Source organism: Cervus elaphus, chromosome 14 (genome assembly GCF_910594005.1).
Source record: "Cervus elaphus chromosome 14, mCerEla1.1, whole genome shotgun sequence".
Taxonomy (NCBI): Eukaryota; Metazoa; Chordata; class Mammalia; order Artiodactyla; family Cervidae; genus Cervus; species Cervus elaphus.
In genome coordinates, this window is record NC_057828.1 from 76948403 (window position 1) to 76966039 (window position 17637).

Sequence of the window (17637 nt, forward strand, 5' to 3'; positions counted from 1 at the left end):
CATATGCTTTACCGACTACGTGGGAAGCCCAAAAAGAAGGAAAGAAAGCTTTAAAAATGATTCATTTACATGAGAAGTAAAATAAGAACTATGACAACTTATAAGAAAAAAATCCAACAATCTATGTTTCAAAATATGGTAGAATTGCCAAAGGAAAAAAGGAAAGATTTAGAAAATGATAAGTCCTAGAAAGGGCTTCCCTGATAGCTCAGTTGATAAAGAATCTGTCTGCAATGCAGGAGACCCCATTTCGATTCCTGGGTCGGGAAGATCCCCTGGAGAAGGGAAAGGGTACCCACTCCAGTATTCTGGCCTGGAGAATTCCATGGACTGTATAGTTCATGGGGTCGCAAAGAGTTGGACACGACTTAGCAACTTTCATTTTCACTTTCAAGTCCTGGAAAGCAGCTAAAGTGAATCATTCTGCTACAACTACCTATACATCACAACTGAGTATGTAAAAAGGAAAACCATACAATGGTTGATTTGATAAGCAATAGCAAGGTCATATCTGAATTATTCTTTTAAAAGATAAGGAAATAAAATAAATGTCTTCATACAGCCATGCAGATATAGAGGAACCATAAAAAACCAGGAAAGGAGAAAATGAGAACTGAAAGTTAAATAAATTCCCTATGGAAAAAATGTTCCCAAATTCTACAAAATAATATTCAAAAGTATTGAAGCTTACATAATATGGGACAGAATGATCAGACTAATGCCCATTCATGACACCAATTTTAATAAGTAAAAATTTTACTGGCAGTTAAAAAACCAATTTCACCAAGAACAACAAAGTATAAACATCCATTTATCACTTCTGAATAATTACACTATATATATATATATATATTTATATATATATAAAATATCCATTAGGTTTTACCTGAATGTGTCCGAAAATGCATTTCCAGACTTGATTTGCCTTTAAAAATTTTCTTACAAACATCACATTGATGAAAGGTTGCTTTATATCTAAGAAAAGAAAAGATTTGAGTGTTTTAATAGTGAAAATAAGTTATAACTTCATACATAACTGTCTCATTATTAAAGCAGAGAAAAGCAATCTATAGATTCAATGCAATCCCTATCAAGCTACCAATGGTATTTTTCACAGAACTAGAACAAATAATTTCACAATTTGTAAGGAAATACAAAAAACCTCGAATAGCCAAAGTAATCTTGAGAAAGAAGACTGGAACTGGAGGAATCAACCTGCCTGACTTCAGACTCTACTACAAAGCCACAGTCATCAAGACAGTATGGTACTGGCACAAAGACAGAAATATAGATCAATGGAACAGAATAGAAAGCCCAGAGATAAATCCACGAACTTATGGACACCTTATCTTTGACAAAGGAGGCAAGGATATACAATGGAAAAAAGACAACCTCTTTAACAAGTGGTGCTGGGAAAACTGGTCAACCACTTGTAAAAGAATGAAACTAGAACACTTTCTAACACCATACACAAAAATAAACTCAAAATGGATTAAAGATCTAAATGTAAGACCAGAAACTATAAAACTCCTAGAGGAGAACATAGGCAAAACACTCTCCGACATAAACCACAGCAAGATCCTCTATGACCCACCTCCCAGAATATTGGAAATAAAAGCAAAACTAAACAAATGGGACCTAATGAAACTTAAAAGCTTTTGCACAACAAAGGAAACTATAAGTAAGGTGAAAAGACAGCCCTCAGATTGGGAGAAAATAATAGCAAATGAAGAAACAGACAAAGGATTAATCTCAAATAAATACAAGCAACTCCTGCAGCTCAATTCCAGAAAAATAAATGACCCAATCAAAAAATGGGCCAAAGAACTAAACAGACATTTCTCCAAAGAAGACATACAGATGGCTAACAAACACATGAAAAGATGCTCAACATCACTCATTATCAGAGAAATGCAAATCAAAACCACAATGAGGTACCATTACACGCCAGTCAGGATGGCTGCTATCCAAAAGTCTACAAGCAATAAATGCTGGAGAGGGTGTGGAGAAAAGGGAACCCTCTTACACTGTTGGTGGGAGTGCAAACTAGTACAGCCACTATGGAGAACAGTGTGGAGATTTCTTAAAAAACTGGAAATAGAACTGCCATATGACCCAGCAATCCCACTCCTGGGCATACACACTGAGGAAACCAGATCTGAAAGAGACACGTGCACCCCAATGTTCATCGCAGCACTATTTATAATAGCCAGGACATGGAAGCAACCTAGATGCCCATCAGCAGATGAATGGATAAGGAAGCTGTGGTACATATACACCATGGAATATTACTCAGCCGTTAAAAAGAATTCATTTGAATCAGTTCTAATGAGATGGATGAAACTGGAGCCCATTATACAGAGTGAAGTAAGCCAGAAAGATAAAGAACATTACAGCATACTAACACATATATATGGAATTTAGAAAGATGGTAACGACAACCCTATATGCAAAACAGAAAAAGAGACACAGAAGTACAGAACAGACTTTTGAACTCTGTGGGAGAAGATGAGGGTGGGATGTTTCGAAAGAACAGCATGTATATTATCTGTGGTGAAACAGGTCACCAGCCCAGGTGGGATGCATGAGACAAGTGCTCGGGCCTGGTGCACTGGGAAGACCCAGAGGAATCGGGTGGAGAGGGAGGTGGGAGGGGGGATCGGGATGGGGAATACGTGTAAATCTATTGCTGGTTTGTGTCAATGTATGACAAAACCCACTGAACAAATAAATAAATAAATAAATTAAAAAACAACAACAACAACAAAAAAAAGCAGAGAACACCAAATGAACACGGAAATACTTTTTAAGCATCAACCTTAACTCTGGTTCTTCCTCCTCTAGTTATATTCAACAAATAATCTATAAAAAGATATCTTTAGATTTTCAACTTTAAACCACTTTAAGCTTTAAATCATCAAACTTTTATATTATTATTTTCTACTTAAAAATGAGAAGGAAAAATCATAGGGACCAAAAAAAAAAAAATCAATGAGATGGGTAAGTGGGGGTTGACTACAAAAGTGCACCGTGGAAATGATCATAAGGCTCCACTCCAGACCCACTCCTAGCAGCCCATGCAGAACGTGTAAGAGATATATTCTGGTTCCATGATTATCTAGGTCAGCATTACACTGAGTTTCCTGACACCTTAGACCATTTGCTCCAAATACCTACTCCAAGAACATGAATTCTTGTAACATCTCATACTCACACAATCCAAGTTATCAAGCCTGGATATCTAAATTGTATTAAAAAGTTGATGTTCAAAGAAAGTACATGCCTTGTTCCAATAAAGTACCATTTATCAGTGTCATTAAAGGGATCTAAATTCTGACAACAGCTTCCAATAATTGCTGTCATATTAAGTACAAAATGTAGGCAGTATGTTCATTTATACTTAGCTCTCCAAGAGCTACTGCAACCAAATATAAATGAAATCCCCAAAGAATGCCACAATTTTATATTAGTCATTCACTTCAATGTCTACCATCTCCTAGTGTTTGAATCAACTGAAAACAAGTATGAAAAATTATGCTACATTCAATTCCTTTACATCTGCAGAGAAGCTAGATAAGCTGGAGAAAGGTCACTGATTAACCTATCCTTGATTAAATAAAATACACTATGAGACAACTTTTCTCCAACCCTGCTTTATCCAAGGTAATGATGATGAGAAACTTTGCCTTTTCACTTACTTTTGCCACACCTTCTCTCCAAGGTGTACACTTTTATAATGGACAGTGAGATGATCCCTACGGCCAAAGCATTTTCCACATTCTTCACACTGATGAGCCTTCTCACCTTAAAGACCCAAATATTTAAAAAAAAAAAAAAAAAGACCCAAATAGTTTTGTTATAATATGCATGCCAATCTTTTTTATCCCCAGAAACAAATTATCCAGCAGCAAGATACCATGGTAGAAAATAGATACCAGAAAGGTAAAGCCACCCTTTATCTGGGCTGTTTGCCTCCCTTTATCTGGGCTGTTTGCCTCATATTAATACTCAAATTTATCTTTCTTCAGTGACTCTGTACTTATTCTTAGGAATGTGAATCCTCCTCCCCAGTTGGAGAAGGAATCAGTAGCCTTTCGCTGCAGACTTCAAATCTTGACTTTCAGTGTAACAGGGTAAGATAATGAAAGGACTTCAAAACTCAGGATTTTTTTTTTAGGAATATATAAGTCTGGATATCAAACACCTCAAATGAACATACAATAAATCAAGATGAGGCTGTCTTATTTTTTATAAAAAAGGACCTGAACATTTTCAGATCTTTATACTTTACTTTTAAAGATTTTTCATCTGTGGGGATTTCTTACATTTGCAATGAGCCAAAATACAAACATAAAGGAAAATTCTAGATGAGTCCAATTTGTCACCTCTATTCTTATATTCATATTACAAAGACCTGCTCTTTAAAAATCAGTCTCATCAGCCGCGTGCCATCAAACCATGTGACTTCTAGAATCAGAAATTTAAAATTCTCCTGAAAATGGAAATGCATAATTCCAATGAAAAAGTCATCAGACCTTTAGCATCTATTAAAGGTGGTAATAACAACTGCAACCTGCCTCATTGGGATCATTTAAGAAAACGTTACATCTGCTGTACACTTTCCATTTAAATTATGTTTAAAATAATAATAATAATCACCTGTTCTACTGGGCTCAGAGAGATGGCTCTTTCTCATCATTGTGCTCATAAAGGTGGCTCTCTTAGCACTTCCTGAACATCAATCTGAGAGGAAAATATGAAAGAAATCCCCAGAGTATAAAAATAACAAATACAGAATAAAGATCTGAAATTGATCAGGTCTATTAAGGTGCTCTTCCGAAGATAGGGTTTCAAAAATTCACTGGTACATAAACTTTCCAATACCCCAATTACAATAACACTCTTGAAGGATCTAAGTTTTGCTAGCTTCTTTCAAATCCAATTAAAATGAGAAATATAATCTTGACTTCTTCATTCAAAAAAGTGCCAATGGTAATTACTGCACATATCCACATAATATGCAAAATGCAAATTTTGAGAATCTGATTAAAACAAATTTTAAAAGTCAGTTTGTGATCATAAAGGGTAACCAAATGATTAAAAATTACAGAGACCAAAAAAACATGTCACAAAATTATGTCTCTTTTTAAAAAGATGCTTAAAAAAACTTAAAAAGATGCTTTTTAAAAAAAGCTTTTATAATCAGCATTGTTTACAAAGGGGTGACCAAATATACCAAGTTATTTAAATTACAGCCAGCACAATCATGGTGTGGTTTTTCAGGTGCTCTGGAAAAATCATTACAAAATGCGCCTCACCTGAATGTATCTTCTTGTGCTTCGTAAGGTGATCATGACGAATGAACGTTTTCCCACATTCATCACACTCATATCTTTTATCATCATGATGTACTCGTAAGTGAAGTCTATAAAGAAAAAAAAAAATGAAGCCCATTGACACTGGTGACAAGGAAGGAGAAAAACTTGATTAACTTTCAATAACGAGAGCTGGGCTGCTACTCAACCACGCTCACCCATCATTATTTGCTCCATTTCTGACTTCTAGGGGCCTTCCCACTTCACACCTGACTCCAGGGCTCCCACTCAGCTGTTTTTGGGCTGCACTTCAACATCTGCACAGACTCCACTACCTCTGGATGATATTCCTTCCTGATGTTAGGCTCCTAACCTGCTTCTGGGAACCTACCGGACGTCTAGGGGTGTCAGCCGGTGTTGCAGGACTGAATGGGACGGAATCAGAGTCGACAAACAAGGTAAGTGCACAAGCGACGGATGTGTGATGATAGCAAATCACTAAGAATCAGTCCTATTCTGGACAACTGAACCACTTACACACTGACAACTGAGAACTTAGCAAAGCCGATAGGGAATCAGCTTTCTGACAGTCACACATCACTACTTTCCTTCACACCAACCAAATAAAGTGTGGCTCATTTTATAATCACCCAGAAGCAGATTATAAAAGGTTATCATAGATAACAATTAGGATTCATTTAACTTGAGCTGTTTTTATCCCCACAATATTCCATCTGTATACATCCTAGTGAAATGAACAGCCTTTCCATTCAAGCTGTCAAAACAGGTGTTGATTCTGCTATGACTAAAATCAGTAAAATCAGCATTCTGTTTAAACTTAAAAACAGGACATAATAAATAGTGTAAAAACTAAAATCCTGAGAACACTGATAAGATTTAAAATTGTATACATATTTCACAATAAGTAGTCATCTATTATTTATTCATTTAAAAACAACTTTTCATAAATTGCAAAAGTAGTCAGCATTCAGCTGTAAAAATAATCACTTAAGTTACAACTTATTTTCAGAAAAGTTTCTAAAATTGAGAATCCTCGAGTTTTCAATTTTGTCATATTTTTGTAACAAAAACATTCTTTGATAATTAGGACTGAAAAAATACACCAACTTTAGAACTCCAGAGTTTTCACGAATTTTGATTCAAAGAAAAGTAATGAAATATTTAAATAAAAATGACTCAGTAAAGCATTACTCTTAGTGATAAGGAAATATATTAACATTTCATTCTACAGAATGAAGACAATATTAAAAGGCATAAAGAAAAGGCAAAAGTCTATAAAGTTTTCTGCACAGCTTTGCTTCATCGCAAACGTCAAAACATGTCTCAATTAATCAAAAAACTAACACAATGTTAAGAAAAGAGAGTATAAAATGGAAATAGAATTTTATCTTACTTAATATAGGGGGGAAATGGCTTGACCTACCTGTATGAGCTTCCATGACGAAAACTTTGTCCACAGATACTACAGAGATGAGGCTTTTCTCCACTATGGATTCTCAAATGTTCTTTCAAAGTAGTTCTGTATTTTTAAAAAAAAGTATACATATAAATATGCAACTACAAATTTCTTAATGCCAACCTAATACAGAAACAAAGATTTCTAGAAAGCTTACTAAAAAGTTGTTAAAGCTAACATGTCAACTGTTCCCCTTTTCCTACAACATTTCTGCTTTTTATTGGATTAGTTGCACCAGTATACAAACATGTTTATTATGTCTCTCTTCTTAAAAAAAGCAAATAATTTAGCTTTGGCTTCCTTTACTAGTGGTTTGCTCAAAGATTTAATATATAGCTTATGTAAATGTCTAAGACATACAAATGAAAAATGCTCAATGTCACTACTGAATTTTAGTGACAATTCAGTAAAACTGATGTTAAATTTTAGTGGATAGAGTTTAACAATATATAAGAAATCCAGTTTATCAGTACTATTCCTTTCCAATATGTGCTCACAACTTATTAAAGTAATGTTTTAAGCCAGAGAAAACTTCACAGACAATTGCCATTTCCAGATGGCAATGTTACACAGGGAAACCATGTAAAGGATATTAATTGTTGCCAGTCCTAAATCCTCCAGTCCTACCAGCCGTGGATGGGTCACTGTGTAGCCACTGTTATATTACAGCTCTAATATTCGGAGATTCCCCACACACATAAACTAAAGGATGAGGAAGGGCAGACAAAGTTATCTTGAGGGGAAAGAAAGGAAAGCATGGTATGTCTGACCATGGAGGGCCTCTGCCTGTCATGACCACTGGTTTTATTTCAGCCCACGTCCAGTGGGCATGAAGGTGAATATGAACTGGAGGCAGAGCTCCAGCAGTAGGGGGTTTCCCCCACCAAGCCCACCAACACCAGGAAAACTATTCCTAGACCCTAACAGGTAAAAAGATGGAAAGGCTGTTTTCCTTCTCAGTTTGTTTGTTTTTTATTTCTACAGAAAGACCTTTAAGGGAAAAAATAATTTATAATGTATAAGATATACTTTATGTTTTACTAACCTCGTAAATACAGCTTTTCATATAAATGTAGCATACTGAGTTTCCTGCCGTTGTACCCATTTGTTCTTTGAGGAAAGTGTCACTTCAATGGTTTTAAAGTAATGAACTTCTCTATACTGGAGAGTAGTAATACGCACACGGGTTAAGAAGAGTGTGGTATGCAGGATGAGGCAGAGAACACTCCCGTCACTACAACGCTTTCACGTGCTCTCCTTGGTCTCCTCTCCCGCACGTCCCTCCCAGAAACAGCGGTGTCAGTCAGTCTTCCTGTCTTTGCTTACTGCCCGTGTAGCACACATCACTAAGCAGCGCATCATACTGTGCCGTGTCTGGGGCTCCCTGCTCTGTGTCCGACTGTGTGACCCCAAGCGGTTCTGCCCCTGCGGGAGGGTGGCTGTCCAGCAGCAGGCCTGGTCGGGGACAGAGGAGAACCCACGGCTCTGACTTCACTTGTAGAGCAGTTCTGACTCTCCTGCTCCTTACTCCGCCTGCCCTTCACCCTGGTTCCAGAGGCCTCTGGGCCCGCCGGCTCCGGCACCTTCTGTGGACTCTGCAAGGAGACAAGGCTCTCCATTTCTCCATAACGGCTCTGGTATCTGTCTTCCTCAGACCTGCTAGGTCAGTTCCCACTGATACTGCTTTTGCGCCTCCAAACCTGGGCTGCTCTTGTTGCTGTCCTGTCTCACTGTCTTTGTAGCTTATGTCTTCAAAATGAATGAATGAATGAATGATTGAACAAACAACCTTTAATTTATATTTAGTGGGGTTCCAGAAAGAGACAAAATGATGTCTCTTGTTAAATTCACCATCTAAATTTGAAAATCCTGACTTCACATCACCTTCCGTAACATTTTATGTAATTTCTTTTATCCTTAAGTTTCAAATTAAAGCATAATTCAAGTATCTTATGTTACCTTAAACTTTGTAAAATATATTCATTGATCATTTCTACATAACAGTACTGGGATTTTTCTGGGTATTTAGATAATTCCTCACCTTTCTCGTACTGATTTTCCACAGATAAAGCAAGTCCATTTTCTCTTTCCACCATGGGTACACTCTATATGGCGTTTCAAATTTCCAGTGTCATTAAACTGGCGACCACATATATCACATGGGAAAGGACCTACAAAGGAAGAAATAGTTTGCATGTAAAGTTTAAGAACAGATACTAAGTTAAATTTAACACCTGTGTTATAAATTCATACCTCCCACTACCAGTGCACATATAACACAACCAATTATCTATTTACAGTTTTCTCTTTCCTTCTATTTAGTCCCAGCAGACAGGGTACATCTCTAGATCTCCAGAGATGAGTATGGCACCAGGCATCTGGAAGAATAAATGCTGAATAAACCAATGGGTTCATAAACTGAAATGGCCGACTCCTAGCTTGAAATGAGACTGGGTCAAAGTAAAAAATGCTAACTACCAAATTTTGGGGGGGAAAGAGGTAATAAGAAACTTTCAAAGAATAAACAGGACTTAAAAGAGCTCATGGTTTGGAAATATACTGTTGCTCCTCATAACCAAAAAAATGTAACGGTATTGTCTAGACTGAAAGTACTGTGGTACATTTCTGTTTAGTCTTACAAAATTAAGCACAAATTTCTTACAGTAATATTGACCTTTAACTGGAGTCAAAACGTCACCATGATTTTACCAAATAAATGACTGGAGAGAAGACAGAATTCTACTGAAGGGCAAACCAAAAGGTAGACAAAGGATGTGTGAAAAAGTATGGTGTGCTTGCTGTGCCCTGCCCACTGAACCCCACCCTGAAGAATCTGCAATTTCAACCAACTCCAGACAGAAAATATTTGAAAACAATTCCATAAAGTTCCAAAGAGCAAAACTTGAATTTGCCAGGCCCTGGCAACCATTTACATAGTATCTATATTGTATTTTGTTGTTGTTTACATGCTAAGTCATGTCTGACTCTTTTATGACCCCAAGAACTGTAGACTGCCAGGCTCCTCTGTCCATGGGATTTCCCCAGGCAAGAATACCAGCGTGGGTTGCCATTTCCTTCTCCAAGGTATTCTCCTGACCCAGGGATCAAACCTGGGTATCCTGCTTGACAGGCAGATTCTTTACCACTGAGCTACCAGGGAAACCCACATTGTATTTACAACTATTTAAATAGCATATACATTGTATTAGGTATTGTAAGTAATCAAAAAATGATTTAAAGCATGCAGGGGGATTTGCACGTTATATGCAAATATTACCCCACTTTATATGAGAGAATTGGGCATCCTCAGATTTGGGTGTCTGGGGAGGTCTTGGAACCAACCCCCACGGATACTGAGGGGCAACTGTATTCCTCATTGTGCACAGAGAGCCTTGAAAATATTTGAAGACAGCTGTTCTGTCTCTCTTTCCCAAATAAAATATTTCAAGGTCCTTCAAAAGTTTTCCAGATGACATGATCTTAAGGCCCTATGTTGCCATAATTACCCACCTCTGGAATATATGTCAATATCCATCCTGAATGTGGTATCCATAAATGAATGCGATGTTCCAGATCAATTTAAAATCAGTGAGATGATGACCTTCCTAATTCTGAACAGTATGTTTTCACTAATGTAGCTTAAAACTACAGTTGCTTTTGTCAGTCATATGACATTACTGGTTCAGACAGTATCTAAAAAGCCTCTGCTACTAATAAGCCCGTCTGAAAACTGAGGCATCTGGATTCTACCATTTTACAGCTCTGCAACTCCCAATGACTGGAAGTCAGATCATTCCCGTATGGACAACTTTGTATTTATTCATAATTAATTTTAACTTAATTTGTTCTAACTTTTTTTGACAGTGGATTTTTTTTTACATTTTTATTTTCTGCTACCAGTCCCCCTGAGAGCTTTATGTCATGCTGCATTATTGATGAAACCTGAAGTATATGATCTTTTATCCAAGTTGTCAATAAAAACAGTGAATAGGACAGGGAAAAGGCTACTTGGATGATGATAATTCATAACTGGGATTAAAGTGTCATAAATGTACCTATCTGGAACACAAGTCTCCACTGTGGCCACAAGCAGGAGGGAGAGAACTCAGCAAATACAGCACTGCATTCCAAGTATACTAAGTTTACTGCACTCTCTGAAAAATGAGGGTTTTCTAAAAGAAACAAAAATGCATACCCCAGGCACTCACAAACCTATCCGACAATCAACTGTGAATAAATGCAGTTCTGACCACGAACACACCTGCCACCAAAAAACAAAACAAACCCAGTGTGTACTCATCTCCAAGAACCCCACCCCACTCCACGAGCTCCCCTCCTAAGTGGCCCCACAGAAGCAGTCTCCCCAGCAAAACGTGCTCACCAACAGTGGCTGTGATGCTACTAGAAAAGTAACCTGCTTACCCAGATGGAACTTTTCTTGATGTTTCAACCGTGCAAATCGTGATTTGAAATGTTCTTCACAATAGGTGCACTTAAAAGGTTTGTCTTGAGAATGGAGAATCATATGTTCCTCCAAGTGCGGTCTTCGAGTAAAAGATTTCTTACAAATCTAAAGGAAAATGCACATAAAATGTGAGGGAACGCGACTCTAAAATAAAAATATAAAGCTTTGATGATAAAAAAACATATAAATTCAAGTAGTTAGAAATTTCTCCCAAAGGAAAATTACCAAAAGTATAATCAACTGATTGTACAGAAAAAAAAGAATGCCTTAAAGAATTACGTGTGCTGTGCTTAGTCGCTCAGTCCTGTCACGACGCTTTGCAACCCCATGGACTGCAACCTGCCAGGCTCCTCTGTCCATGAGGATTCTCCAGGCAAGAATACTAGAGTGGGTTGCCATACCCTCCTCCAGGGGATCTTCCCAATCCAGGGTTTGAATGAACCCAGGTCTCCACACTGCAGGCAGATTCTTTACCGACTGAGCCACCAAGGAAGCCCCAGAGGAATTATAGCAAGAAATTATTTTAAATTAGTACTAAAGGTAGGTGAATTTCAACATCTTACATTTCTAATAGGCTAATTCCTCAGATTATACAGTAATCTTAATCCTGGTCAACATTTCTAAATTCATTAACTGTATATTTGAGAATTAATTATATGTCCTACTAGCCATTTATTTGATTAGGAATTGGAATAAAAAAACCTCACAAAAATTACTTAAAAGTTTATCTCTTAAAGTGGTCAGAAAGAATAGACACAACTTTTTACACAATCTGGTAGACATCAAAATTTAGAAAGTGGGGTGGGGGGACAGGTTGCTGTAATAACAACACATGTACAATACACCAGGTGTAACAACATGGCATGTACTAAACATCAACTGGAACACAGCATGTACTATATACCAGGCACAAAGCTAAGTGATTCTCACAACAAACCTAGGAGGCAGATACAATTATTATCATTTTACATGTGAGAATGATAAAACTCAGTAAGGTAAGAAAACCATCTTATAATAAGATCCAAATAATTAACTTCAATTCCTAGAAGCTGAGATCAGAGAAATGGTGAGAACGCTGTCATACACATAAACTGAAGCCTCGGACTAAAGAAGACAAAATGATGGCTGGTGACTCATTTAAACAGTATTTACCTATTTAATGAAAAACTACTTTAGAGGGTATGGAAGAATAAAAAATACCTACAAATTCATTGCTTCTCCTATCATTGTAAAATGGAGACTGATTCCACTTCCCTGAAATTTTCCCTAGCTGGAGTGGCTTGTGTGACCAACAGAACATACTGGAAGTAGTGCTCTGAGACTTCCAAAGTGAGGCCGTAAAAAGCCTGATACTGTTCACCTCAGCTTCCCGGAACACTCTTTCCCTCCTGGAGCCCAGCTGCCATACTGGAAGGAAGCTCAAGCAGCCCCAGGAAGCGGCCCCAGCCAGCGGCCGGGCAAAGCTCCCAGCTACAGACCAACACCAGCTTCTGGCCTGGTGAATGAGGCGCTTTGGGAGCAGCTCCAGACCAGACCAGACCAGACCAGACCAGACCAGACCAGACAGACCACCTATCAGCTGAAAACGACTGAGTGACTTCAGCTGGAACCATGTGGAACAGAAGAATTACCTAGCAAAATCCTGCCCTACTGCTATTACTGACCCACAAAATGATGAGATGAAAATGAAACAGTAATTTAAGGCCACTAAGTTTTCAGGTGGTTTGACATATAGCAACTGATAATCAGAAGTGGAGGGAAAATTCTAACATTTTATATTGTATGCAACAGTAATGTCACGGTTTATATAGGCAACTATAGAAACATGTTATAGTGGTTACAACAAAAATAAAATCTAGGATTTCTATTTTCCAGGTCCATCATCCAAAAAGTAACTCATACCAGGCTTGATTTGCAAAAATATTAGGATAACACTGTATAAAAGATTCTAAAAGTGATATAAGCTAAGTTTATATTACTTTAAAATTTAATTACTTTCACAAAAGTTCACACTACATTTAATTTGAGGTTTTCTACTACAAATTAAAATCTCTTACATCACATTTCCAACTTTCACTCTTAGTCTTCTTAATGGAAATAAATTCCTGTGCATTTTCAGGATGAAATCTACAAGAAAAAAAATTAAAAGACTGTTAGGAAAAGATGATATTAGTTAAGTCAGTACTCTATTTGACATGTTAACAGTGATTATAAGAATCAAGCAGTGATTCCTTAATTAGAGACAGGCACATTTGAGTATTTTAAGAATCGCTATCATTTTAATATATGAATGTGTGTGCCTAAGTTTATGCAGAAATAGTCAAAAGTAAAATGTAATCATTTTAAATATATTCAGGAACCTATCTATTCACAGAGAATCTTCAAGGCAACTCATTTGACTTTAGTCCATAGTTCAGTAAATTTAATTTCTCAGTTAAATATAAATATTCTCTCACAAATTTTTATATACTAAAGACAAAGCTGAGCATGAGGAATAAGTTTTCTGGAGTTGTATAATCATATATGTTGAAAATATACTTGTCAAAACCCAAGACACAAAACCAAGGATAATAAAAATGCTGTTTCTTAAACTTCTAGAGTATAGATTGTTGTTTTTGTTTCAACCTCAAAAAACTTAACCTCACAAGTATGAACTAATATTTGCTATTCTTTTCTTAAAAAATTTGTCAACTAGAAAATTTTAAGCAATGAAAGGACTGGAGACAAGCACTCCATAGATGTATTTAGCTCACTACATATTAAAATTAGAAGGCACATTAAAGTCTACTATGGAAGCAAGATCATACTTGCCTCTTAACATGCTTGGCTAAAGTCTTCTTGCTTGCATGAAGTTTATTACAATAAGGGCACTTGTGCTCCTTCTTATGAAATTCTGTTTCATTACTGTGCTTCTTTCTGTGAACAGTTAGGTTAGACTTTGTCGAATAGCGCTGGTGACAAATATCACACTCAAAGGGCTTCTCACCTGTGTGAACACGTGTGTGGCTCTCATATTTCCCTATGAAGAGACAGAAATTAAAATTAAATTCAGTACATTTACTACACAGTGACTGAAATTAGACAGTGGAATAAAATCTCATGATCAACAGTACATTTAACAGACACAAATTGAAAGGAACTTACAGGTTAGCAGACCTTTTAAAAATATCACAAAAGGCAACATAATATGTTATATAGCTCACATATTTTCATCTCTCTTCCCACAGAAGGTAATCTGGAAAGGGTACTACAAATCTGGCATTACTCAACAAAATGTATCCTTTGCTACAGCCCATTCATACAAGACTTCTCCAACTTGTTAGACATTAGGACACAAGAACATCACCTGGACTTGACTGCATGCTTAACACGAAGTTACTAAGGCCAACATAGTTAGGGAATAAAGAGAAGTAAGGAAATGACAAAATGCATGGGTATAATGCAGACACCTGGAGGCATATTAATGTGAGATCTGTATTATATTCTGAATATAATGTCCTAAATTATAGGACCTAATAACCTAAATGTCCATTAACAGATGAATGGATTAAAAAGATGTTGTATGTATGTACACATGTATACACACACACACACACACATATAATGAACTATTACCCACCCATAAAAAAATGATGAAATACTGCCATTTGTATCAACATGGATGGACCCTAAGATTATCATACTAAGTAAGTCAAAGAAAGTCAAATATGACAAAGTCACCTATCATATGACAGGTGAATCTAAAAATAATACAAATAAAGTTATTTACAAACAGAAACAGACTCACATACCTAACAAACCTATCATGGAAAAGAATTTATATATATATAAAACTGAGTAATTTTGTTGTACACCTGAAACTAACACAATATTGTAAATCAAATATAGTTCAATAAAAAAAAATTGAAAAAAAGAAATTTAATATAGCTTGTCCAAAGAGAAAAGTAACAATTAAAAAATGAAATAAAGGATACATTTTGGCTTAATTTTTATTTATATTCCTAGTTATGGTAGTGGTGGTATGTTTACTTGCTAAGCTGTGTCTGACTTTTTGCGACCCCATGGACTGCAGCTGGCCAGGCTCCTCTGTCCATGGCATTCTCCAGGCAAAAATACTGGAGTGGGTTGCCATTTTCTTCTCCAGGGGATCTTCTGGATCCAGGGATCGAACCCACATCTCTTGTTTCTAGTGCACTGGCAGGCAGATTCTTTACCACTGAGCCATCTTATACTAAAAGCCTTTTGCATCATTATTTAGAATATACAATTCCACATTAGAGGCAGACCAATATCAATGATAGGGGCAGAGACCCTGGATCCAGGCACCTGGACATGAATTACGACACTTTAAATTGCAGGCTATCTGACCTTGGACAAGTACCTTTCCTCAAATCTTTCTTATTTGAAAAAGATAATACTGGAATAATGAAAATATGCACAAATAAAAATGGAATAATAGTATTTACTTCAGAGGATTATCATAATAATAAGTCAATTAATACACATAAGACACTACTGTTTTCTAACCCATTATAAGGTATCAATTAACACTGGCTATTATTATTACACTGTAATCAAAGTTGTGAATATGCACATCTAGTAGCATAAAATAGAAATTTTAACTAAGGATACTTCTGAGTGAAAGGCAACAGAAAGAAAAAAAAAAACACTATAAATATGAAGAGTAATTTTCTATGATAAGCTTAGCTTTGCTTTGTCCTGAAAAAATATATATACAAACATTTTTCTTCAGGTGAAAGCTAATAGGAAAATATAACATTTCACCCATACACTTTAAAAAAATGCCAAGTCCTATATGTATCATGGAGATTAGATGAAACACAAAATATTCTAAGGCCACTGAGGAGAAAAGATAATCATAATTATCTGTCTACCTTCACCAACTTATCACATGTATCTAAACATGACTTTTGGAGTACAGCTGCTTCACACGGCTGGGCTAGTCTCTGCTGTGCAGCCATGTGAACCAGCTGCATGCAGACATCTCTCCCCTCCCTCCTGGGCCTCTCTCCCACCCACCCCACCCCTCAAGGTCATCACAGAGCACCATGCTGAGCTGCCGGCACAATGCAGCAGGCTTCCCCTGCCCATCTATTTTACACATGCTAGTGTATATATGTGCATCTTACCTCCAAGTCCACCCTCCCCTTCCCACCCACCCCAGGGTCCACGAGTCTGTTCTCTACATCTGCCTCTCTTCCTGCCCTGCAAATAGGTTCATCTGTACCATTTTCCTAGATCCCACACATGTGCATTAATACACGTTATTTTTTCTGACTTACTTCACTCTGTATGACAGACTCTAGGTCCATCTACATCACTCCAAATGACTCAATTTCACTCCTGTTTATGGCTGAGTAATATTCCACTGTACATATATACCACATCTTCCTTATCTATTCATCTGTTGATGGACATTTAGACATACTGTGTTCTTGGATTAGAAGAATCAATATTGTAAAAATGACTATACTACCCAAAGCAATCTACAGATTCAACACAATCTCTATCAAACTACCAATGGCATTTTTCACAGAACTAGATCAAAAAATTTTACTTAGTATAAAAACACAAAAGACCTCAAATAGCCAAAGCGATCTTGAGAAAGAAAACCAGAGCTGGAGCAATCAAGCGCCCTGACTTCAGACTACATTACAAAGCTACAGTAATCAAAACAGTATGGTACTGGCACAAAAACAGAAATATAGATGAGTGGAACATGATAGGAAGTCCAGCAACAAAGCCAAGCACCTATGATCCCCTAATCTTTGACAAAGTTGGCAAGAATATACAATGTAGAAAAGGCAGCCTCTTTAGTAAGTGGTGCTGGGAAAACTGGACATGTAACAGAGAGAAATTAGAACATTTCTTAACAGCATACACAAAAATAAACTCAAAATGGATTAAAGACCTAATGCAAGGCCAGACACTGTAAAACTCTTTGAGGAAAACAGAGGCAGAACAACACTCTTTGACATAAATCGCAGCAAGATCCTTTTTGACCCATCTCCTAGAGTAATGAGAATAAAAGCAAAAATAAACAAATGGGACTTAATTAAACTTAAATATGATTAAATTTAATAAACACAAAGTGTATTATCTAAAAATTAATTGCACTGCACTTACATAACAATACTGAAGAAAGGGAACCAAGGTATTTCCCTTAATTGAGGAGGGAAGGATAACATTATAAGCAAAGAAAAACCAAAACATGATAAAAAATCCACAAGGTATTTAAGCACAGACCGTATGACCATCTTTTGCTTCTCTGGTGGTTCAGATAGTAAAGAATCTGCTTACAACACATGAGACTATGGTTCCATCCCTGGGTCAGGAAGATGTCCTGGACAAGAGAATGG

At 36.8% G+C, this 17637-nt stretch overlaps 1 protein-coding gene across 2 annotated transcripts in view; it reads right to left on the reverse strand.

Moving 5' to 3' along the window:
- Positions 1 to 17637, reverse strand: part of ZBTB41 (zinc finger and BTB domain containing 41) — a 35647-nt gene that overhangs the window by 9443 nt on the left and 8567 nt on the right. For both annotated transcript variants that reach the window (XM_043923437.1, XM_043923438.1), the window contains exons 3-10: positions 14069 to 14276; positions 13315 to 13384; positions 11215 to 11362; positions 8834 to 8963; positions 6760 to 6855; positions 5319 to 5425; positions 3699 to 3804; positions 887 to 975 (exon numbers count right to left, since the gene is read on the reverse strand). In XM_043923437.1, the coding sequence (XP_043779372.1) occupies positions 887 to 975; positions 3699 to 3804; positions 5319 to 5425; positions 6760 to 6855; positions 8834 to 8963; positions 11215 to 11362; positions 13315 to 13384; positions 14069 to 14276 (954 nt within the window). The remainder of the gene's footprint in view (positions 1 to 886; positions 976 to 3698; positions 3805 to 5318; positions 5426 to 6759; positions 6856 to 8833; positions 8964 to 11214; positions 11363 to 13314; positions 13385 to 14068; positions 14277 to 17637) is intronic.